A 25,910-nucleotide genomic window follows, 5' to 3' on the forward strand; every position below is an offset into this window, starting at 1 on the left:
TGAGTTTTGTTTCTGCTTCCCTCTGTGAATCATGCTTAATTGTCCGTTTAAATCCCGTAGGGTCCAGATGGGGATGCAGGCAAGCCAGGATCCCCTGGGCTGCCTGGAGAGCCGGGAGCTGATGTGAGTACACTTGACTTTCTAGAATTTCCTTTTTTTTCCCCTTTCTTTTCTTCAAGAATAAATAAATTAAGCACAAGGGCTGCTGTCGGTGCTGCCACCTGGCCCTGGAGAGGGCGCTGGGCATCTCGTACCGCGGCCTCTGGAAGCCACCCCTGGTCCCAGGGCAGAGCAGCGAGGGCATGAGGCAGGTCTGCTGATGCATCTTCCCATCCTGTGGAAAATTATAGAGAAGATCCAAGTTTCAACATCATCTAGTGTTGATGGACTATTAGGTCATACTGCTTGAATGAATTTGTGGCTATAAAAATGCTTTCAAACATTTTTTGGAAACTTCATATTTCTCTCTCTTGAGAGCACTGTTAAAAAGCATTTCTTCTTATGAAGCAAGATTATTGCATTAGTACTTAGATGTTATACCAGAAGGTAGGCAAGCTTATGTTTAATTTACATAAGCTTTTAAAATTTTAAAAATTTAAAATATCCAAAATAAAGATTATATACCATAAACCAGAGTGTTAGAGGGTATTGCAAATTACATAAATGAAAAAGCCTAGTGTCTATTTAAGGTTGCAGTGCTGTTAGAGTTAATATTTAATTTGCTTTTGGGAAGAGATTTAGTGGACACGGAGGTGGAAGAGTCTTTAATTAAACTGTTCAAATTTCATATATGTAAGAGGAAATGAGCTTTGTAAGTGACATCTCATACCACTTCACATTTTCCTAAAAACAATACAGGTCCACAACCATTTGTACATGTCAAAACCCTATAAGCAGATCTTTAAAAATCATTGCCTCTTGCAATTTTCACTTAAGGCATAGTTTTATTTTCCTTGCCAAAATTCATGGAAACACAATCATGTGGAACAGAACACACTAAACTCAGCTAACCTTTTGGTATCTGTTCATACTTGTATATTCCCTCATCTTAGTGGATGAGTGAAATTGTAATACTAGAGCAAAGTCTTTTGAAATATTTAACTTTTTAAATTTTTAATTGTAGAGAAAGAGTGAGACCTTCTTGTACATCCACTGTGCACTTAACTTTTAATTGGTGTTTTAGATTTATAATTCCTTCTGTGTTTAATTGGTGAGAAAGTTCTGACTTTTTAAACCTCATTTTATTTCAAAAATTATTTCAGTGTCAGATTTAATAGACTGTAAAAAGGTGCTATACAGTAATTGCTTGTAATGGTCATGTAAGCTTTCAAAATTAAATTGTCAGAACAATTGTGTGAACACTGAATTACTGGAAGTGCACCAAAAAAATAATAGATAAATGTAAAAGAAAAGCTCTTATGGATATCTGGGAATTTCTAAGCCATACACGGTGATTATGAAATTGGAAACAAATGGAAAAATGAGAGTTCCAAATGAATTCCTGGTTATAATATCATAGTTAGTTTTTAATTTTAGCCAGATAGACAAGTTCAAAGGTTAAATTTAAATACAGCCTGGTAGATTTCTGGGTTTTTGTTTTGTTTGGTTTTGTATTGTTGTTGTTTATTTGAAATGGACAACAATGACAGTTTTTGTTTTTAACCTTAGCCATGAAATAAATTCATCAATCTCTTATTGAGAGGAAATAAGATCATGTGAGATCACATGCTTAATTTAATTGTGATTTAACTGAGTAATTCTTGAAGATACATATCACAGGTACTGATGTTTGTCACCAGAAGCTAGCACTTTGAACTTGTGCAGTTCCATCTGTACATGTAAATAAATATTTAGACTGCAAGGCTCTTGCAGCTACTAATTTAATTTAATTTAATAGCTTCATTTTTCTGTTGTATAATGCTTACTGTTCTGATTAATAAAAACACATAAGCCTTGCATTAACATTATATACCTTACTTCCAAAGGGATTCACAGGACCTGATGGCTCACGTGGAGCCCCAGGACCAAAAGGACAGAAGGTAGGAACAAAATTATGCCTGAAATGATGGATTTTTTTAGAGCAGTATTTTTATTTGTCTCTGTGTGACCAACAAGATGCTGCACCCTTTCTTACAAGCCTAACATACCTATAGAATACATATGTACTGTCCCCGTTCCACACAGCTCAGAAGTTTCCATTCCCACAGCCAGCAGTAAGGAATGGAGGCTGGCATTACACTGTTGACATTGAGGTTGAGCATCTTCAGTAAAGTTGAGGCCCTTTCCATCTTGTATTACAGTTTTGTTACTGTAACATGCAGTGGGAACCAGAACAGTGAAACCTGACTTCATCATCAATCAAACAAATGAAATATCAATCAGAAGTCAGAGTAACAAGCATGCTTGAGTTTTTGAGGGGTGGGGGAATAAAAGGCTGTATATTTTTAATACTGAGAATACTTAATACTTTCCTTTCTATCAAGTCTTACTGAAACCACTGTAGCATTAATGAAGTGAATAATACTTGCAGACAATGTCCACTAAATGATGCCCTCCAAAAGGCGAGAGAACATCTTCCTGTATACTGTTTACACAAATTGATGCTAATGCCTCTTAAAAACTCATTTTTTTATCTTTTAAAGGGAGAGCCAGGACTGCCAGGTGCTCGTGGACTTCCAGTAAGTAATACATTTAGTATACAAAGAGGATTTTTATACCCTTAAGTATTATGGAGTGAAGAAAAGCCCAACACTATTTCTGAGGTTTCAAAGAACTCATAAGTTACAAAAATAGTACTTTAAGGAACCTTTTGTCTTTATATCTAAATGTGCAAGTATTACTGAAAGATGATGTTTGATGTGCATGCTGTAGAAAAGAAAGGAGCATGTGTGATGTAGTCCCAAGTTTTGGATTTACACCATTCTTTTCCAACTCTTTGTGAAAATGCTATGGAGACGAGAGAGCCCATGTTTCATTTGCACATAGGAGTCTACAGTTATTCCTGTTTTCAACTTCTTGTCATGTGTTTAAATGGCATCCCGGAAGTGCAAATTCTTTGAGACTCCTTGTGCTGTTTTGCAGTTTTGTATAAAAACAGGCCAAAATGTGAGACAGGACATGAAAAGAGTACTAGTCCAGTTGGCATGCAGATGGATCTAACACCCAGTTTTTAGAGGCTGAAAATAATTGTGAATTTTAGGAGTTTTCCCAGTAGAAGAAGTGAATGATGGTTGGCATGTAGGAATTTAGCTTAGGAAAAAACCTCAAGGAAGATGAGTAATGGAACAAGATGATGAGAATAAATTATAATAAGACTGCATATAATTAAAATGTAATTAAAAATTAGATTCAGGAGAAATTATTTAAATTAAATAGCAAAGGTATGGTGTTCTAGTATAACACTCCTTGTGTGATGGTATTTTTGACCTTTTCCTATGAACTCTCACTGAATTTATATTTAACAATTATTTTGATAGTTGGCTAGAGAGAAAATGATAAAGGTATTCTTGAAGGTGTGGCATTATAGACATGTTCAAACTCAAGATGAATCACTTTGTAGACAACTTAATTTTCATGGATGCTTATTCTTACCTGAAAACTTGGAAAGTAGGTAATATAATAGCTGGCTGGTCTGTAGGCTCAATATGAGTTAAATTTAGTCACAGAAAATGGCAGAACTGAAGTAGATTCTAGGTAGACTGAAACCCCTACATTTTCCCATTAGAGCCTTGAGGGTTTTTTTGTTTTGTTTTGATGTCAATAGATGGGGAAATAATTTCTGAGCTGTATGCAGTGCATATTATATCTTCTAGCTGCAATGAAGAGGTAGTTTAAACTCTGTCAGGTATGTTTACTCAGATGATATAGGAAAAATGACCAGAGCTATGGACCACCTATCCTATGAGGAAAGGCTGAGGAAATTGTAATTGTTCAGCCTAGGAAAGACATGGCTTGGGGGTGACCTAATTGCAGCCTTCCAGTACCTGAAGGAACCCTACAAGAGAGCTAGATAGGGACTTTTTACAAGGGCATGTGGTGGCAGGACAAGGGGAAATGGCTTTAAACTGAAAGAGAGTAGGTTTAGATTAGATATTAGGAAGAAATTCTTTACGGTGAGGATGGTGAGGCACTGGAACTTGCCCAGAGAAGATTTGGATACCCCATCCCTGGAAGTGTTTAAGGCAAGTGTAATAGATGTCCGTACTCATGGCAATTTGAACTAGGTGATCTTTAATCTCCCTTCCAAACCATTCTGTGATTCTATGATAGGAAAAAAATAGGGAAATAAAACTGAATTACTGAAATACTTGATTAAAGTTCTATGGCATTTTAGTGTGTCAACTGAAAAAAAACCCTGAGTTGTGGGAAACATACATGATTTTAGCTCACCATTTATAGAATAATGCAAGAATGATTAAGACAAGACCCTCCAGAATAAGTGGGTGCATAAAACATGTATAAAGAGGGTTAATCGCAATTTGGAGGTAGAGATGTTAATTTGGGAAAGCAGGAAAATGGAACAGCTTGTCAAGGTAGAATGTTGATTCTTTTCAGAGCAGCAGGACTTTTGTCACCATATTTTGAGACTGTAAAAGCAATAAATCTGATAAGATTTTGGACCATTGTTCAAAGCTGAGTGATTTTGTTTGCCCTGAGACTTTCAGTGTTAAGGTGATAACGCTTCAGTGAACCCCAGTAGGGATTGCCTTTGGAGTTGTTCTGCCTCTTCTTAATAAGCAACTGAAGCTTGTATTTTCAGATGAATCCACAGGAATATTTATAATGAGGAAAGGAGAATTCCAATTTATTTAAAGGAAGAGAAAAATGGATATACTTAGTCAACTCTTGTCATTACCCTCGTACTTATTAAGATTTATCCTTAGAGCTCACATGTTAAGAAGAAGCCTGCTGATTGATTTTGTAGCTCCATGGTTGTTAACCCACACATGCTGAGTCCATATAGAGAGATTAATGCTCAAAACAAATCTCCTAGCAAAGCCTGTATAAATGCAATTTTCCCTCTGATGAATGACTGTATGCTACTGAAGAAGTTTTGCAGCAACTGGAAGATTCTCAAAATGGCCAGAACTGGTCTTCTGACTTTTGCTGAGATTATACCTACTAACAAAATTCACAAAAACCAAACCAAACCAACAACAACACACCCCACAACCCTGCTACCAAAACAAACAAAAGACCCCCTGTAGAATCCAAACAGAACCTACTGTAAAAATAAAACAAAGAAAAAAAACAAGTAGATATGGTAGTGCCGGAGTGCAATGGTTCTAATTTTCAGATTGAGAGACTTTTGGAGAAGGTCTTAGTGCAAATGTGAAATAATAGGACTGTTTAACCTTTGCTCTCCTTTGGTTTGATCCATGAAACCTCATTTACCAGAAACATAGTGAGCATAATTATGAATCTGCATACTGCCTACATGATTAATTGAGTGCTTAGGTGTAATTATGCACTGCTTTGAATATTGTCAGTGGCTTTTTGCAAGTGGAGTAGTCCCTGGATAGTTATCCAAAGACTTTATTTTTCACACATCCTCTTGCTTAAGTTATTAAAATGCTTAGTGCAAACAGAAAATCAGTAGCCTTGGGCACTACACTAATTAGTTTTAAATTATTATCACTGTTTTTCATGCTCCTCTAGTGATATTTATCAGCCAAGTTGGGACTTCTGGGTATCTTCAAGAATGAGTGTTAAGGACATAAATTTTTATATACAGCACTTGCTTCTCTGCTTCTGTCACCTTTTCTTCCCCAGAATGGCAATCTTCAGTTATCATCCCCTTTTTTGTACATTTTTTCCTGCTTCATCATTTTGTTTTAATTTCTTCTCTTTGTCTCATCTCTTTGGCAGATAATCTTTTAAACGACAGGCTTACAAAGTTCATAGAATTCTTCTGATTAATAAAATAATATTTTATTCAAGTAATTTAAATATGCTGATATTTCTGACCTGCCCTGGTAGATGGATCTGGGGCTGCTACATTAAATGCATATATTACACTCTTCAGTCCATTCTCTCTTTTAGTTCCCTTTAACTTTTCTGCGAGCTGATATTTTGCTAGTGGTTTACACATGTGGCCTATGGGGAGGACTGTGTATTTAGTGTCAGTGCCCAGCACAGGGTACACTTACAAACACTGGAGTCTTTGTGGTGGATGGCAGGGGTGCTTACCAGATTTCAGGGTAGGTGCCTCTGAGGCAGGGGATGACAGACTCTGGATTGCTGCCCAAGCCCGTTCTCTCCATGTGCTCCGAGGGTCAGGTGAGCACCTCGATAGCAGGCAGCAAGCACCTGGGCATGAAAGGCTGCAGTCCCAGGCTCTGAGGAGAGGCTTTCCCTGTAGGACACAAACAGAGGAAGGAACATGGGCAGCTGGTTGGGGCAGGAACAGCTCTGTTTATGTCCGTACGGATGATTGCCCTGGAGCTGCTCTCAGCTTTTCAGTGTGGTCTGCTGGTAGGGAGTGGTGGCCAGAAGGGTGGGGTAGCTGTGTGAGGAGGCACTGATTGCTGGGGGAGAGTCCCTGCTTTTTGCAGTCTTAAGAAGGTGAGGAGATGCAGTGGAGTGGTCAGAGGAGAGGACAGCCTTCTCCTGGGCAGCAGTGGGCTGGACACAGCAGCTGTAGCTGCTTCTTTTGGTAACATTGACCTTCCCTGCCACTGTTAGGAGGGGTGTTAGGAAGGGGTACTCTCATGAGACTGCAAGCAGGTGGTTTCCTTCTTTCAGAGGTAGGGGATATTATGATATTGAGTATGTGATGCAGTGAAAGTTTGATGTGTGTAGTCAAATATAGATACGTATAATATGATGAATTGCAGCAAGGAAGTGTGAAGCAATAGCAAAGGGATTATGTAGGTTATGCAAGCTTACTTTCTCCTGTGTATTAAATGGTTAAAATGGAATGATTCTGATGAGTGCTTGAAATTTTCCCTGAGTTGCACCCACTTTCCTAAGCAGCCTTACAAATTAAACCCTGGATTGATATTCTGTGGCTTTTTTACTCTCATTCATCCCAGGTGCCTTATTACTTCAAATCTCCTGAATATTTAAGTATATTTGGGATTTTATATTTTAATGTTTCATACATATCACTGACACTGTTCTCCATAACATTTTCCATTTGCTTTAATAATGCAAGAATGAGGGATCTGTTTTCTTAGAGGGAGTATATCATCCAAATAGGCACAAACACATTTGTATCTCTGACACTTCTTGTTAAAATGATTCAGAACAAAACTGATGAAAAATGTAAGCAGGAGAAGTTTGGTGTTCTTTCTGATTACCAAAACCCACCAGTTTAATGGATTTAGGCCTCAGGGAAGCATTGTGGGGAAAAAAGTTCACTTTTATTATAAATTCAAGTGTATCTTTAGAAGGAAATTATTATAGCATAGATATGTTTATCATGGTACTTGATAATTAGGTAAACAGAAAACCTTTAATGTCTTTGTTCCTTTGTGGAAGTATATATGTTTATAAATATGTGTAATGATACTGCAAGGCAAGTTAATCAGTAATTTAATTTTCTCTATTGATACCGATTACCTAATAATAAAATAGATTTTTAATAGTAGTTAAACAAGTTTTCAAAATTATTTTACAGAATCAAATGAGGGGTTTTTAACACCATTTTTATCTGAAATACTCTATTCTTGGAAGACAGCTTTACTAGGTTTGGATCCCTCTCTGTATTTCTGATCTTTTTTCATATTTCATAGGGCAAGGGGATTCTTGGACCACCTGTAAGTATCAATTTTACAATTCATAAATATACTGTTCAATGAATCTGTTTGAATATTTAATAAAGCCATTATACTGTAATTAAAAATGTAAAAGTAATTCAGTGAAAAAAGAGATGGTTTTTATCCCAATATAGATATTCTATGTCTATTGTGTATGTTTTCTTCAGCTACCCCTGAGGTTGTGTAGGTCTGTGGTATATTGGGCAAGAATATTGGTGTCTGAAGGCATAGTTTGTTGTTTTTGAGAATTACATGTTCTCAGTCCTTGGGTGTTTGTTACATAGGTGTTATATGGCATAAAATACTATTTACCTTGGTTGTTGTAGGGTCCAGCTGGTGCAGCAGGACTTCCTGGGGAAGTAGGTCGTGCTGGTCCACCTGTAAGTACTACTGTTCTTGCTGAAAATGCAGGTTTATTCAATTGCTAGAAGGTACTTAAAGAAAAAATGGGCCACCTAAACACTATTTGGGCTATCACAGCGTTTTCAAGCATTTTTTTTTTCCTCTGCAGTTGTCACTGGTAAAAGAATGATTATATTTGAAGCTTATCAGAAATAAGAAGAATGAGTAGCACAAACTCAGGGCCACGTGTCAGATTAGAATGAAATATTTCAGAATGTCCCATACTCTACTTCTCTTATTCAAGGAAAGCTGAAATCAAACAGCAGACCAGACAGAAATACAGGAAATGTAAATCTTAACTACTTAAAGTACTGATTTTCATTTGCATACCAATGAACATGGCAATTCAGTATTTCTTTTTGGCCTCACTTAAAGTGTGGCTCCATCTATTGACCTTACTGCTGATTTGTGCACTCAGTTACACCTCACTGTCATATTTTGACACTACATTTTACTGAAATGGAAGCTGAAACCAATTGGTACTTTTCTACTTGAAATCTGAAATAGCATTAAAATTTCTTTAATAAAATCTGATTTTTTAATGCAATTATATAAATGAATTAAAAAATAATATTAAAAACTGCCAATTTGTTTCAGAAGATGATCCATGTAACTCACTGTCTTGTCTGTTGGAGGGGCAAGAATGGATACCAAGGGGACTGTACAGGCTATTTATAAAATGGCATTTCTATGTCATACTGTCACACATCCTAGCAGTTAGTTGGTAGTTCAGAGGCTGCCTGGATCAGAAATTGCATCTGTGATGCCTTTTCAAAAGTTGCATTTGAGCCTACCCTCCATTAATGCAGTCAGTCTTTGAATCCATTTTTATTCCAAACCTCCACAACACATTGTAATAATGAGTCCCACAATGTAATTATGCATTGCATGGAAAAGAATGGCTCTATAGCTCTCATGTTTTGAGAATTAATTAATATTTTTCTATATTCATTTTGTTTATTGCATTTATGACTTAATGAAATGTAAAAATTAATATTGAAATTACAATATTAAGTTAAAAAGTGGTCTCTGCCCAAGTATTAGATCTATTTTAATTACAAACCTTCAGAAAGAATAATTTGCAGATGTTCCACGTTGTCTTTACTTGTGAGAGCACTCTGCATCAAAATTTCACAAATGGGAAAAAATTCTAACTTGGTAAATTCATCTTGTGCTCTGAAAAAGTAGATTTTCTCCTCTCTCTACTTTTGCCAGTTACTAGAATTCTTTTCGTTCATAACTTAATAGCAGTTATAGAGGAGGAGTGGTCAGACGTTTCAGCTTTATGAGGCAGGAGAAAATTCTTTGGTTTTCTTGTGACTCTTATTTCACAACATGGCTGCCATTCTACTGAGAAAAAAAAAAAAGTTTTCCCATTCTGTTCTGGGAGCCATGCTGTGGGTTGATGTTTTAACTGCCTACCTAGTCTGTCCTTCTGTAGCCCTTTAATTTCTCACTGTTGTTGTGTGGTCTGAATGTGTGACTACTGGTTGTTGTTATCATTACTACCAATCAACTAAATTATTTTACCCTTTTTAAGGGAGATCCAGGTAAAAGAGGGCCACCAGGGCTACCAGGACCTCCAGGTCCTCCAGTAAGTGGTTATGTTTAATATTTGCTTACATCTGAATTTTGTGTTATTGCTGCTTGAACAAAACTTCTGCCCAAGTTCTACAGCTGAATACTGACTTTAGGGTATCAGAAAGATTTTGATCTTCCATTTAGAAAGCAGGTTTCCACTCTTTATGGTTATAAAAAGGTAGTTTGCAATGCAAATTGTGTAACTTCTGTGATGATACCTTCCCATTTCTGTAAACTGCAAATAGACAGGTTTTTTATTCCCCTGTGAATCATAATACTGTAAATGTAGTCTTTGTTGGGCCTCACTGGTATTACTTCAATAGAGGCAGGCTGTTCTGTGTTAGGAGAAGAAAAAAGTATTTGGTTCATGAGACAGAAATATATGCTTCCAGGTGGGTTGAGTTCTAATGTCTTTCTTGTAATCAGATCTGCTACTTGCAAGGAATAAAAAGCTTTACAGCAGTACTTTGCCTCTCCAGGGGAACAGCTACCTCTTTTTAACCTCCTGGGAGGAGGGATGTGTGTTGTGCCTTTGTCTTGTGACAATTTACCTGCCCAGAGAAATAGAATGGAGAGTTTGGCAGACACATCTCAGTCTGGGTGCTGGGAAATGCAAACTGGTGGGAAGGGTGTTGTGCTAACGCCTTTTTAAAACTGTACTCTTCTTCTTCTGAGCACCTCCTCCCCTCGCTCTTTAGGGACAGACACTAAATGAATATCCTTTATTTATGCCATGTTTCTTGAAAGTTGCCAGAGAATTGGTGGAAGCATTTTAGAAAACATGAATGATAAATTGGAGAAGAGTAATTTGGAAAAAAGTGGAAATAAATTCTCAATAGTGGCATATAATGCTTTTATTACTTAAAGTTTTGCCTGTTTCAGGTTTCTGAAGTGCCACAGTCCCACTCCAGTTGATGACATTTTGGACCTAAATACTCTTGGCTTTTTAAAAATCCTTCTGTATATAATAAGACCATTCTTTAAGGAGCTCATTTCTTAAACACTCCTGTGCTTTTCTCTGAAAAAAAGTGTGCTCGCTCCTATAAGGCTTCAGAGAATCCAGCTGCTGCTGTGAAATAATCTTTCTCCCTGTTGTGCTTCATAAACCTCCTGTTAGCTTCCATCAAGTATTTGATTTAATATGAGAAAAGGCCTTCCCCCCAACTGAGTCTATCTCATTGTACACTGATGTCTAGTTTATTGCAACTGCCATCTACCAAGACTTTTGCAAAGATCGTTTTCCCTGTAAAAATAATTCTTTTCTGTAAAGACCTGAATCTTTTGGTGAATTGCACTAAGTTATTCTTATTATAGAAATTGTCTTGGTTTCTGTAGGAAATTAATGGACTTTGGACATATTTATTCTATATTTAACAGAAAGTATATCTGAAGTAGTTTAAAAAGTGAGAGAACTATTTTGTTTTTTTTTTTTTTAAAAAGTTGGTTTAAGTGTGGTTACTGAGCTGTAGAGAGGGAGAAAAGACAGCAACACACACGGACCTCTTTGGGGAAAAAAGGCCAACTTTATTGTACAGACAACCCGTATTTAAAGTGTGTTATGTGCAGCTAGGACAGGACAGTAGTTCATTGGACAATTGGGAAAAACATCCTTGGGATAGTACCGCAGGATGTATCCCACGGGAAAGACACCAGGTGTTAATCTTTATTATGAATTCCACTCTGTTTTTCACCAAGTTATCACCCTGGGAGATTTCCTCCCTAACTGAAGCTGTAGTCAGCTTGTCAGCCTGGGAATGGACCTGAGAGTCAGGAGAAATCCAGGCCTGAAAAGAATTTCCAAGCTGTAGTTCCCTAGCTCTGTGAATGTGTGTGTCCACATCTAAGTTAGAGGAAAGGACCTGCAGTCCTATAATGAAATCCTACCGTTAAGGTGCTTTTCACGTGAGAGATCCTTTGTTTGATTGTATTTCTGATTCCAGGCTTAGATAGTAGTTTTGTCTAATCACTGTGTTGCCTAATGAGTCATGTCTGGTTATTTCTGTATTGCTGACTTTGATTAATTTAATTTCATTTAGGGAACGATTGGCCTGCAAGACGGTGACCTGCTGGTAAGATTATTGTCCATGCTTTTATTTTTTGTAAATTGTCTCAGACAATCTGATTCAGCCTATGTGGTAATAACTATGTGAATGCTTTTCCAGTGTCCCAGTGCTTGTCCACCTGGCCGTCCAGGACATGCTGGATTAATGGGTATGAAGGTAAGAGAACTTATTTGTTCCAGCATTCCTTCCAGAGATGCTGTCTGAAGGCACTAGGAAGGGTAATTACAGAATGGAAAAAGGGCATTTCACTGTTAATTTCAAAAAAGATTGCATCAGTGTGGTTACTTATGGTTATTCAACTCGTGACTGCCGAAATAATCTCTTATTGAAATCTCTTGCTACTCCTCTAATCTTCACTGTAAAATTTATGTGTGGTCCTGAGAGGATTAGAGTTATGTGAAGGATTGCTTCATTCACTTTCTGGATAATTTGTGGTCTGACTCCAGAGACTCTCAATATTCCCCCAGATCCTTAATCTTTTTGACTTCTTGTTCTTTTCCTGGGGGGCTTGTAACATATTCGATTGAGATTAACATGTTTTGAGTCTCATTTTACCTAAGATTTTAAAAAAATATATTCCTTACTGGTTTCTAGAAATATTGTTGGACTCAGGAAATTTTTATGGGATAACATAAGAAGAAATACGAACCTGCCTGGAAATGCAGCCTTGTTAGATCCAGAAGCAGATATTTTGAGCATGGTACTTAATTTGTAATGTTTCCTAGACAGGTGAGGAAGGAGTAGTGAATGGTGTTTGAGATGGAACAGCAAGACAGCTCTCAGAAATCTATGTCTGTTTTGGAAAACTGTATTTTAGTTTTGAATAGTCTCTATTTATTTAGTTAGTTTGGTTTTTTTTTGCTTATTTTAGGGGCAAAAAGGTGCAAAAGGAGAGTCTGGTGAACCAGGAAAACAAGGTTATAAGGTAAAATTTAAAAAGAGGAAAAAACTGCTGTTGTTTTTAGAAAACTTATAGTACTTTAGCTTTGCTTTCAAAAACAGTATTCTATTTTGTTTTAAATATTAATTGTTTTAACAGAATGCATGAGGTAATACTACATATCATAGTGCTCCAGAGTAACCAAAGGCACATGTCTATTCTTTTTTCACCTGTACTATGTATTTATTATGATGCACAAGTCCTCTCACTTGTTCTTTTGATGGTTCAATTTAGTTATTATAGAACTTATGGGGAAAATTGGAGCTAAGTTTATGAATTGAAAAATTTTCAAACATTTAAATGCAGGATAATTCCCTGAATTTACCAAGTTAGCTGTTCTGCAGCACAGATGAGTAATTTAATGAAGAATGAGAGGGAAAAATACATTTGAGATGGAAAGGACACAATATAAGTTTATAAGCAGAGGCCAAGTCTGATTCATCTTCTACTGTATCACAGTAGAAAATTTCTTCCTAAGGGCTGACCTAGTTTCCCCTCTTGCAGTTTGTACCCTTTACTCCTTGTCCCATCACTACAGTACCTGACGAAATTCTAAAGACATTAATGTCAAGAAAAAATGGAACGACAGATTAAAATATCATTATTCTTTATACTGAGGTTTCTTTAAAATTACCCTTTTGACTAATAATTGAATGGAATGTGAACCTGAATGAGTATTAGTCTGAGGAAGTGGTGTGACTTCATTTGGATTTCTTTCAAACAGGACATGGTGTCAGAAAACATTAAGTAGGAAATGCACCTCAAACAAAGACAGAACAATAAGCATGGTATGGATTGGCTACAGATTTATTCCATTTGCTTTCCCAGGGTGAAGAAGGGGACCAAGGACCCAGTGGTGAAGTGGGAGCTCAAGGCCCTCCAGTAAAGTATTTCCTTTTGAAGTGTTACTAGTTTTCTTCATAATGATGTATCTATTTTTCTTATTATTGTAAGAAAATAGATATTATAAAACCTCCATACACTTTTCTCTTTATTCTGCCATACTGTCTATGAATCAAAGTAGAATTATTTAAGTCCTTCCAAAACCTACATTATTGTTTGGCACAAAGCTTCACATAGTTCTATGAAAAAGCTAACTTTAAAAACTATTTCATTTCCTAAATTTTGTGTTGTGCTTAGACTGTGGAAATAATTGGATTTTTTTTCCCCCTTTACCTTCTGTTTCATAATTTTGATGACTGACTTCATTGTGCTTAAAATACAATAAGCTATGAAATTCAGACTTAGCTAAGATTTTAGGATGAAGTTGCAGCCATTTAAGAACAGGTGTTGGTTTTTTTTCCTGAAGTTTTTTGTCTTTTGGATTTCAAAATAAGTATCCTTCAGTCATACCTAGTTGTTTTCTTGTCCTGGTTCACTGTGTTTTGTTCTCACACATACCTGCTCAGGTATGTGTGGATATGTCAGGTATGTCCTCCCTGTGAGGAGCTCTTATGGTTACCGTGGCTGAAAAGGACTAGGGAACAGAATAAAGGGGTCATTCTAAGCAGGAGAAACAGGCATAACACCTTTAATTTCTATGGTTTATTTTCTGATGGGGTCTCATTCTTTTTTCTTAGGTGTAAAAGTATTTATTTAATACCTTTGGTGTCCAGATTTGATACTACACAGGAGCTTACCTTAATGCACATGACATCTAAATGCTAAATTACAAAATTCTCTATGAAGATAAACATATGACAATATAAACCCCTGGATTATGACTAGAAAAAGATAAAGAGCAGACTAAGTAAATGAAAGGGTGCATTCCTTCTGATCCTTGATCCTGAAAAAGTATCCCTGAAGGCCTGGTGCAGACAAAGTACTTGTGTAAGAGGCAGCTTCTTCTGTCTGAAAGGCCTGTTGGGACCAATTCATTTTACTCAGTTTTTTAAAGTTCTTCAATCACTGTGAAATAACACAGTAGGATTAAAAAGCAATTAAAGATTGACTTTCTTTTTTTTATGTGTTACTCATGACGTTTCATTGTATTGCCAATTGGTTACCATGCAATCAAGCTCTAAAATAATAGTTTTTTATTAAAAGTTGGGATTCATTATATGCACAAAGTGCTATGAGATAGATAATCCATGTCAAAAGGGACAGACAATGCTTTAGAGGCACAGATAAAGAGCCTGTGGACTCTGCTGAATCTTCTTATATGCTCCTTACATCAATGAATGAAAGGGGTTAAGTATCCAGGTTCCACCACAGCGCCTGCAATCCAACCAATGTATTCCACTGACAAGGTTTGAATAAAATAGCCACCCCTGGGACAGGTGCTGCTTTTGATACAAAGTATTGGGTGCCATAGTGTGCCTCCTTCCAACTTTGATCTTAGAAGCAGGATTAAATTGTGTTGATCTCTTGTGGGGCTGCTGTAGTGATTGCTGCATTATCATGATTTTCCCCACCTTTCAGGCTGACAAGGCTTCAAATGTTCTGTGCAAGATTCCATCTGACTTTGTGAGGAGCAAGTAGAGGCTGCCAATGTGGAATGTGCTCAAGGAGTGGGTTTGCTAAGCGATGGGAAGTGCCTGTAGCTGTTTCAATAACACAGTTGCAGGACAAGCATATTAAGGCTGAGGGTTTGGTGTCTGCAGGGAGGAGACATCTCAGGTAGTGTCAGTCTCTTCGGGAGAGGAAGACAGTAAAGCCAAATTTCCCACAAGACTATTTAGAAGGAAAGTGATGACAGCTGTGATGATAATTATAATACATCTTGCTGCACTAGGATGTTTAGTACTTTGTACTCTCAAAAATCTTGCTTTATTTTATCTTCATCTGGAGCTCTCTAAAATCTCCTTCATCTGTCCAATCCCCCACTTAAGACTACTTAGCACTTTCACAAATTTGACCATCACATATTCCTTTCACACAAGCTGCAGGTGAGAATGCTTCAACTCTGAGTTAACCAAAAAGAAATATCAGTAGGTTTTTTTTGGTCCTTATGGTGTATTTGTGGTTTTATAATACAGCCTGATAGCTTTTTTGTTATTTTTAAAATTCTAAAATTAGTAAAATATCAAATTACCGTATGAATTAAGAATTCTAATACAGCAGTAGTTAGACGTCTCCTTTAATACTAAAAAAATAGTAAAATAATCATAAAGAAAGGGTGTAGAACTCTTGAGTCTTCTCTCTGAAAACTAGGACAGTTCTGATGAAAAGAATTAAACATAATTTGAATATACTTTTCTATTTCAGGGCATTCTAGGTATCAGAGGTATAACTGGTATAATGGGACCTAAAGGTACCAAAGTGAGTATTAACCTTTCATTCTAAAAAATAGCCTATATTAAAAAAATGTTCTGAATATTCCAAAAGCTTATTTAAGCTTCTTTATTTCTCCTGTGTGTTTTCTCTCTCCTGCCAGCTGTATTTCCATAGCTATTGTGCTTCTTGTTAGGAAGAAAGGCAGCTCAGTCCTTCTAATTGATGAAGGACATGTACTCTTCACTTCTGTCCCCCAGTCCTTGCATTTATGGTAGTTTTGCATGTATGCTAGTCTGTAGTTAGCAAGATAGCAAGTTATAACAATTTTAAACTGTAGCACAATTTAATCAAAGCTAAAATTTATTAAGTAGTTCCTCCTGTGATTTGAATCTTTCTAAAGCCTTTTACTTCCATCATCCAGGAGTTTTTATTGAGAGTTTGTTCTTTTTCCCATTCTCTGACACCTTTGTGTCTTAAATTGCTGCCAGTGGGATTAATATTTATGTGGGCTCTTACTTTGCTGGACAAATTTCCTTCTGCTTCTCTAAGTTTCTATCTGTTATTTCAAACCTGGATGCTACATTTCTAGTCTTGTGATCTTGTTAAATCCATATGGTAAAAGTTTCTGAAAGGAGTAGAATGTAGCAATCCTGCCATTGTCTCCTCCTCCAGAAGTCAAACCACGTAAATCTTGTGATCATCTGTCTTCAGGGACAACATTAAATTTCTCCTGATTATGAATCTTCTCATGAATGATCCTTCCTAACCTCTTGGACATGTTTGCTAAGCTATTACTCTCTTCACTTTCCTGGCCTTTGTGAGTTCTAATTCTTTGTAGTTATTTGCCTTCATTTTCTGTAATGTTTTGTCTACTTGAAATATTTACTACATCTGTTTGAAAAAGGAGTTGTATGTTCTCCCTAAATCTTTTTTAAAACGGTTTTTTACTCTCAATTAACATTTTTATGGGGTAGTAATTGCATTGTTTCCTTGAAACATATGTGATAAAAATAGCAGCACTGCACTTGATTTCTCTGCATATTTTGATGTTATTCTATTATGTGGTGAAGGATATAGTATATTCAAAGGAGACCCAGATTTTTTGAAGTAGCATGTAGAGGTCTACCTCCTTCCTAGATTTTTCAGAGAATGATCTGAACGTTATTTTTGACTGACATTTTTTCATATTTAATATATTTGCTTTCATATCTCCATTAAATAAACAAGATAAATGAAGGAAATTGTTCGCCTTTTTTTTTTTTTTTTTTTTTTAATTGGAGCTATAAAGCCCCCTCCTCTGTGGAGACTTTGTAGCTCCTAGCAAAGCAGGAGGACACATGCTGCTCCAGCAGTTCACTTTAATATCTTGTGTTATGTATTTGTTTTGTAGGGAGCTCGTGGCCTTGATGGTGATCCTGGTCCCCAAGGTCTTCCTGGTGCACCTGTAAGTGTAGTGTGGGTTATCCAAACACTTCCCAGATAGTGAAACTTGGCAGCTGTGAATCAAAAAAGCCTCTGATTAATCCAATTTTATTGATTCCCCACAGGTCAATAAATGATATTATAGTGATATCAAGTCAGTAATGTCTTAATGTTCCAAAAGAATTTGAGGTAGATGAACCCATTTTAACTTCTCAGTATGTTATGGTTTCCTTTCCCTTCTGAGTACTGCTGTGCATCAGGGTGGCTTGGAATTTTTCAGGTATCAAACTGGAACAAAAGTTGTACAGGGTGATTTGTGCAATTTTTATTGGAGTTTTTTATTGTGTGTGTCTTATTTGTTTGGGGTGGTTGGTTGGTTGCTTTTTTTTCTCAAATTCTTCCTAGCTCTCTGCTTCCATAGGTGGAATTTGTGCCTGGAATAGCCAGTAACTCTCTGTTAAAAAGCAAATGTAACATTCTTTGCTTAGACATTCCTGAAATCTCAGGTGATGGCTTGAGCTGTGTTTTTTAAAATATGTCTGTCAGCTGCAGTTTTAAGAAACTGCATTTTTAAATATAGTGTGATTCTGAGATGTCTGCTTTCACCAAAGGTGAATTGTACTTGTTGATTTTCTGAGAGTTTTAGCTAAAAAACATGAGGAAGTTTATTCTGGTTTTATTTCTAAAATTTTTTTTTTCCTCTAGGGGGATCAAGGACAGAGAGGTCCACTAGGAGAGACAGGTCCAAAGGGAGAAAAGGTAAGCACAGACAAATTTTGACTCTTGTTGACTTGCAAACATTAATACCATATAAACAGTGCATAACTGGTACATTCAAAATAAAGTGTATCTGAATGAGTATACATTGACATTCTTTTAATGTAATTTCATTGTCTTTAGCCTAATTTTTAAATATTGTTATTATTCTCAGGGTCCTCAAGGTACAAGAGGAATAAATGGCCTCCCTGGGCCTAAAGGAGAGCCAGTATGTATATTTAATTTCTTTATTTGCCTTCATTCGACGTTACTTTGTATATTAGTGCTTGGGTAAAATCTTTTCAAAGTCACAATAATTTTTTATTATTTTTTCAAGGGCTTACCAGGAGTTGATGGCCGTGAAGGGATCCCTGGAATGCCTGGAGCTAAAGTAAGGCACAATTGGCATATTTCTGAGCTTTGGAAGTGCCCTAGATTTGTTCATTAATTTGTGGCTGCTGCTTACGGCTTTATGCACATTATTAGGGTAATTGAATTAACTTTTCTGTACTACAGATCCAAAAGTATGTCAACTCAGTGTTCTAGAAACAAAATTTCCCCTCATGTTTCATTTGCATAAATTACAACTTAAAATGTTTTACAGGGTGAACCAGGAAAACCTGGAGCTCCGGGTGACACAGGGCTCCAGGGATTGCCAGTAAGTATCAAGTATTTACCTTTGAAATGTAGGCTCAGTTCAAATCATAGAAAGGTTGAGTATAGGTTGATTTGCCTCTGAAATTGGAGTAATTCTAGTGAAAATCTAAGCAAAAGGCTCAGGGGAGAGTGTGTGTAATGCAAGGGGAAATTCTGCTATGTATATGCAAGACCTTTGCACAAAAGTCTGGATCTCCTTACAGTGCCATTGTGAGGAACTTGGCCCCACAAAATATTTGTGACCAGGATGTGACTCTTCTTGTGTTTCTCCTGCCTGAGACCCCGTGGATTCTGTGGTGTGACCCCATAGCTAGGGCTGGTCTCATTGTATTGCCTAGGGCCAAACTTTTCCCAAGCTGAGCAGGAAAGGCTGAGCTGCCAGTCTGGCACACCTTCCATGAACAATCATCCTTTGACATTCTGCTGGCTCAGAACATCTGGAATGCATCACCCTCCTGCTCCTTTCTGTGGGTGGGTTGGAGGTCTCCAGTGTATCCCCTGTGGGGAACCTACAGGGAATCACTAGTGCTTTATGGGCTCTTTCAGAAGGTAATCCTCGTGCATTAACTAAGTTTGAAAAGTGTACCAGTTGTCAAAAGCTAAATAGAAACCTCTTTAAAACACTTTGCTATAGGAGTAATTGCTGTGAGGAGCAGTGAAGAAGATGTTTTAAAACAGAACTGGACATAAATTTGTAATACTAAGTGAGCTCTTAAGCTTGGAAGACAATTTGCTAAAAGCATACTTGCTATGAGCTGCTGCAGAGAAGTAAGGAGGGAATAAAAAATGTCCAAAGGTATCTGTTAAACTCTGCACCTACAGGCTCAGCATACTGGGACTAGGCATACTAGGCATGTATTCCTAGTTAAAAAAAAATGGAGAAAAAGCCACAAGTCCTCACTTATCCATGCTCCTGTTGCAATTTATGAATTTATGAATCCTCATCTGTTACTTTATAAACAGAAAAAATTCAAGCTTGGTCCCTTATTGAATAAAAGTACTTCAATATCAAGTAAAAGGATTTGAAATACTCAAGCATGAAAAAGATTTTTTTTTTTAACACCATTTTCAGTCCCCTTAACAACAAATAAATGCAAATCTTTTTTTTCCTTCAGGGTTTCCCAGGCTCTCCAGGTATGAAAGGCATTCCTGGCCCAAAGGTAAAGCATCTTGAGTATTATCTTTCTTATTGTCTTGCTTATCTAAAGCACAAATAAAGTGCTAAAGTATCTAAAGTTCTAAAGTGTTCAATGAAACTGTACTAACCTTCTCTTATGTTAAGAGACAAGCCTTAGGCTGAAGGAATTAAATACAGTTTTTAATCAACTTTGGCCTGTGCATTTTCATGATTCTTATGCTACATGACATGGTTTTCATTATTCTAGGCATTAAATACTCCCTAAAAATGGCCATTTCCTTTTAAATTTTTGGAAATCATTGCTAGAGGAAGTTTTTGACATGCCTACCTAACTGCATCTTGAATAATTTTGTAATAAGAATAGTATTTATAGCCACCCTAAGCTGATGCAATCACAGAGGTTATCACTTCTATATAGGTAGCAACAAATTGCAGCATCAATTCCAATTTAGTTTAAAAAAATTGTTGTAAGATTGAGACTGTGGAATGTTTCAGACAAAGATATTTGAGTTTAGCTGTAAATAATTTAAAAAGAAAACTAGACTGACATGATTTTTGTCTGAAATTACATGGAGTGATATTGCTTTCTGTGATTTGATAGCAGCAATCAAATATATTTGGGATTTGTCAGCACATAAACAGCAAGGGAACTGAAATCTGACTTAAAAAAATTAGATAGAAAGGTTGGGTCAAAGTTAAAAGAACACCAAAAATAAGGCAGAAGTTAAAAAATTATCGCAGGCTGATTTTTTTTAAACTTCATTGCTTTCCTTATTTTAATTTTTTATTTTTAAATGGAAGAGTAAACCATTGGCTCAGCTAATATTTTCATCTTCTGCCCAACAGGGTAATAGAGGTCCTCCTGGGGTACCAGGGTTAATGGGAAATCCTGGTAAACAGGTACAACTATTAATCTTATATAAAAGATCAAGAAAAATGTGTAAAAAAATCGCTTTACCAATTTGTTGCATTTCAAATTTGTTCCCCAAAACAGGGTCAACAGGGCCCAGAGGGAGAAGCAGGTCCAACAGGACCCCAGGGACCACCAGTAAGTATGGAATAAATTTCTAATTGAGTGTATGTAAAATTGCAGTGTCTCAAGATAGGGTTGCTGAGGGTAGCCACAAGGTAAAATTATTATTTATCATAAGTTCTAATTTTTGGTTCTTTACCTTCTGTACAAGATGATGTGCATCATCACATAGAGAAATATGGTCCTATATATGTCCAGTAGTGTCCTATGATTGTTTTTGGCTTTGGTGAAAAGTTAAATTTTTAACCTTTGTTTATATTCTTCTTATCTTTGTGTTTAAATGTGCTGAGTAAAAGCCAAAACAGAAGGAATAAGTGTGGTTTGTGACAAAAAGGTAGAACCACACTCCTGTTCCTCCACTGCAATAGTCTGGTTGGCATTGCTAATATAGATATAGTGGTGTGAAGGTAGCATTTATCTTTCATTGGAAACACTGCTGTTGTAATTCCTTTCCCTGGAGACCTTTCTTAACACTGGAAAGATTTGGAAGATTGGAGAAATTGTTTCTGGGCAGGTAGCTTGCTGCAGGAAATAAGTCTGCTGAGAAAAGTGAACTGATGGTATTTTTTAAGGCTCAGTTTTGAAGACAAAGGACAACTGGATACTGGAGAGTGTTTGGTACTGTACTGCTTTCTAATTCTCTCTAGAGTGGATCTGACATCATCTGAAGCTGCATAAGGCTGATCTAAGTTCCCTTTGCTGTTAATCCTTCTGGATGGAGAGGGATGAGATGATCAGTGATTTGAAGAAATATTCTTGTACAAGTATTCACTTTGATGATATCAGGCTCTGTAAGCAATTGCTTTTCCAGGCTTCCCTTTGTCACTGATACACTGGGGATGATTTCCTGGAATTTTCTGAGCTTCTTCTATAAGACAACAATTCAAGTTCTGCTCATGCAGTTGCAGGGTTATTCTCATGCAAGGTTTAGTGAGGTATGGTCTATGATATATTTGTAAGGATCAGGAATATCTTCTCTGAATTAGCTCCTAAACATACACCAGCAGTCAGCTAAGTAACAGATTCCGTTTTCTTCTATTTTCTTTCTGTAGTTTATGCTATCAGGTGCTAGATGTATTAATTCATGAGATCATGCTTATTTTGGACAGTCTTAGCATTGCTGCTGTGTCCATAGCTGCCTAAGGATGATAAAAAAAGGGGATTGTAAGAGCATTTACTAGGATGGAATACAGATATCTTCAGCCTCCCAAATACCCAACTTGCAAACAAGTTTCAATTTTTTTCTTTATTTTTGTTCTTTGTATTTAAAAGTGTTGGGTACACTCGAAAAAGTTTTCAGCCCTGTTCTTAGGCTGATACTGTACACTTGTGACAGGAACAAGAATTATAATTGAATCAGACCAAAGTAATTGCCCACTCTGATAATGCACTGTAATCTGCTGAACTATTCTTTTAATCCTTTCAATGTGAACATGAATTTACAAAATCAGCAGTCCGTAGAACAGGGGTTGACACACGAGGTTAATTATTAGTAACCCTGTAGATGGACAGAAATACTTAAAGCAGATTAAATATAGTGATTTTTCCTTTTATCACTCTAGTGACCAGCAAGACATCTGGATTCCTTGCCTTTCTTTTCTCTGTGTTTACAAAGTGCACTCATTTTGGAAAACACATGAACATTAGAACCTACACATAGAAAGAAAACGTTTGGTCAATGCAACATGGAGAAAGGAAGTAAACTATTGATTATGAAGTAAGGTTGTACATCCAACAGTAAGCTACTTCTAATCTGTAGTTCCCTTGAAGCTATAAAGAGCCTTGGATAATAACGATGCTGGGTCTCATCAGCTTGAGACTACAAGACTACAGGCAGCATGGACTGGAATAACTTTCTTTTTTTCTTTTTTTTTTTTTTGAGGAACACTTTACATCTACACAGAAAAGGGGGATGATGAGGGGGTTTTTTGTTTAGGAAGGACACAGTGTTGAACTATGGAACTTCAGAGAGCTTTGGTCTAAGCTGAGTCAATATTTATTTCCAGAGCAGAATAAAGAATGTTTTCTCTTTCTTCTGCAGCGTGTACATGCAGCAGATACATTTGAAGTTCAGCTTTTAGGATTCTGCCCTTCCATTTCTAGGGAAAAACAATCTGCTGGTAAATAATTATACGTGGCATGATATTCAAACTTCTAAAACTAGACAATTTAACAATAAGTTGAGAAAAGCAATTATAATTAAATTATAATTGTTGTAAAGAGAGTTTTTCTTTTTTTTTTTTCTTTCCTAATTTGAAATTATCTCACTGCTTTAACACTCACTTGTTCTAGACCAAAGTTGCATAACCAAACACTTTCAAAGCCTGAAGAATTTATGGTTACTATTCAGGTATTTTTCTTGGCTTATTTCTTCTTATTTTGAATTATTCACTTTATAACTCAGCAGTTATTTTCTTTCTCCTTTACCCCTTTGTTCCATTTTATTCTTGCTATAGAAGACTCAGAAGTCAGGAGGGGTTGGGCTTATTCCTTGGAGAAAGAAAACACCTTGATATTTTGCAGGATATGGGGAATTTCAGTCCCCTAATATATTGATTGCACAGCAACAGCCACAGGAAATCCTCTTCACTCCCCTATTTCACTTATCCCTGATCTTTGCTTTGCAACTGGGTGAGACAGCACGGCTGGTAGCTCCAGGAGGACCAGAACTCCAGAGGAGAGGACATCTGGTGATGGTCTGAGAGGGGATAACATGGCCAGCAAGCTGACGTTTGCATTAGGGAAAATCTACATGCCTACATTTAGGTTATATTTAAAACCACAGGGCTTTTCAGCTTTATCTACTTGCAAAAGACATTTTTTGAGAGAAATTTTTTCACTTCAACTAGTGTGTAGTTTTTGAAAAATTAAACAATGGTGCATTGTCGTCATTGGCTCTGTGGGACAAATTTTGTACTGTTTGCCAAATAACTTGTAGAGTCCTCTGTCATAAAGCATGTTATTTCAGTGTATTTTATTGTTAAAGAGCTGTTGGAATGTAGTTGGAAAGATATTGTTACTAAACAGCAGATTCAAATTTTGGCCATTTGTGAGTCTGTAAATATTTGCAGTTTCACAGGGAAGAGACTAAATATTTGAAAACAAGATTACTAGCTCTAGTTAAAAACTCATGGTAAACTCATGTGTTAGGAGACTCATTTTCTTCACCTCAGACACATATCCCTAGGAGAAACTTTCTTTCAAAAGTATCATTTTAGTCTATTATTACTTTTCCTTAAAAAAAATTCAACTGGCATCTGAGTGGATAGGAAGGAAAAAACCCCTTTTGCTATTCATGTATTCAGTAAACTGGAAAAACAACTGGAGCAACATGGACATTTTGTCTTTTATTTCTAAATGAAACATATTCTCCACCCCACTCTAATTGTTTTGTTGGTTAACCTTGTGTTTGCTTCACATTTTTCTAACCAATCCAAGTAATTACCAAACTCATTTGTGATTTAAACTTTTCTAAGTCAGTCATCATGGCAGGTGGGCCAAAGGAAGGAATTCTCAAATGTGGGAGTGTCATTCTTAATCAGTGGAATTTAGTTATGCTCTCTAAGCTGCTTAACCACTTTCTTTCATATTTGCTGAGATTTAGTAATCTAATTTAATTTCTGCAGAAAATACTGACCCCTGCCTCTGCTTTTTCATCCCTTGCTTTTCTTCAGCTATTTAACCTATAAATTGCTAACATTTTGAGAGCTTGTACTGCACCCTGTGGTTTTGCAGAGAGCTTGTAATATTGAAGTAATAATTTCAAGTTCAGTATGTGTCTAGTAAATTGAGCAAACTTGATGTATATGCAGGCCAGCATTCAGATATGTTGCTTTGTAATTAGGAAGTAATACATTATTCCCCAACATTAGCAACACAGACTAAATATCCATACCATTTCATTTCAGACCATAGCCCCTCTCAGAGAATTAGCCCTGGCCATTTGGGCTGACTTCCTCTCTGGAAGTGCCTTTGTCTCACTATAAAGAGGAAAGATGGAGAGTACCTTAGATTTAGTATTCAAATGTCACACAACCTAAAGTTAGAGGAGAATGCTGTTTTCAGCATCTTAAGTTACTTTCAGCTAAATAATTTTCTGGTCTTTAAAGATATTTCTGTCCTGCCTATGCTGAAATGTAACTTTGGTTGCCCTAAGTAATTTAGTTATAGTAACTGAAATGTAGCTTTTCTATCATATTCCTTTTACATGACTGCAACTGAAATAATGTGTCACTTTCTGTTGATGATGGTAGGATGAAATGTCCTTGTCTCAGTTTATACGCTATGTTTAGGCATTAGTGGACATGTTTTTTATATATAATTTCAGACATGTTCCACAAGTGGTGTCACAGTTTACATTCAAGGTAGAGCTCAAGGGGTTAGTTAGCATTAGAGTGTTTATAGCAGAGTCAAAAGGACAAAGTGCATTTCCATCTTGGCAGGAACTTTTTATCCAGTAAACCTGAGCCTCTAGATGAATGTGACAAAACCTTCTGACCCTGCCCAATTCCACACCGTGGTTTGTACAGGGTAGCACTTTTTCTGTCATACTTGCAGACTACATATCCCAATCAAACTTTACTATCTCCAAGCCTCTTCACCTTTCCTAGTGTCCACCCTTGTTTTCCTAAATGACATGGCCAGATTCCTGTCTGATACCTCTTTGTGTACCCCTCCACCTCCAACAGCAACTCTCTCTGACTTTTGGGCATGGTAGACCTCTGGATGTCAGCAGATATCACAATGTTGGCTTCTCCTGAGCAGTGTAGGCAGTAACCTGGGTAAAAAATGGATTTGTTTCAGAGCTAGTGTACCAAAGCTGTCCTGGCCTTCAGCTAACACTGTAGACACAGTCAGAATGAAAGGTCTCTGTCCTCTAGACTTCCCCACAGTATCGCTTAGGAGGAGAATGACATCTAGTGGGTTGTTGCTTCTGCCCAAA

At 36.8% G+C, this 25,910-nt stretch overlaps 1 protein-coding gene across 1 annotated transcript in view; it reads left to right on the plus strand.

Moving 5' to 3' along the window:
- The window catches only part of COL9A1 (collagen type IX alpha 1 chain), a 62,564-nt gene that overhangs the window by 16,603 nt on the left and 20,051 nt on the right, over positions 1–25,910 (plus strand). Inside the window, exons 10-28 of the mRNA XM_014870247.2 lie at positions 61–123; positions 1,986–2,039; positions 2,643–2,678; positions 7,737–7,760; positions 8,087–8,140; positions 9,703–9,756; positions 11,780–11,812; positions 11,906–11,962; positions 12,678–12,731; positions 13,575–13,628; positions 15,954–16,007; positions 17,353–17,406; positions 18,090–18,143; positions 18,316–18,369; positions 18,478–18,531; positions 18,745–18,798; positions 19,913–19,957; positions 20,782–20,835; positions 20,930–20,983. Of these exons, the coding sequence (XP_014725733.2) occupies positions 61–123; positions 1,986–2,039; positions 2,643–2,678; positions 7,737–7,760; positions 8,087–8,140; positions 9,703–9,756; positions 11,780–11,812; positions 11,906–11,962; positions 12,678–12,731; positions 13,575–13,628; positions 15,954–16,007; positions 17,353–17,406; positions 18,090–18,143; positions 18,316–18,369; positions 18,478–18,531; positions 18,745–18,798; positions 19,913–19,957; positions 20,782–20,835; positions 20,930–20,983 (960 nt within the window). The remainder of the gene's footprint in view (positions 1–60; positions 124–1,985; positions 2,040–2,642; positions 2,679–7,736; positions 7,761–8,086; positions 8,141–9,702; positions 9,757–11,779; positions 11,813–11,905; positions 11,963–12,677; positions 12,732–13,574; positions 13,629–15,953; positions 16,008–17,352; positions 17,407–18,089; positions 18,144–18,315; positions 18,370–18,477; positions 18,532–18,744; positions 18,799–19,912; positions 19,958–20,781; positions 20,836–20,929; positions 20,984–25,910) is intronic.

This window comes from Sturnus vulgaris, chromosome 3 (assembly GCF_052056855.1).
Source record: "Sturnus vulgaris isolate bStuVul1 chromosome 3, bStuVul1.hap1, whole genome shotgun sequence".
Taxonomy (NCBI): Eukaryota; Metazoa; Chordata; class Aves; order Passeriformes; family Sturnidae; genus Sturnus; species Sturnus vulgaris.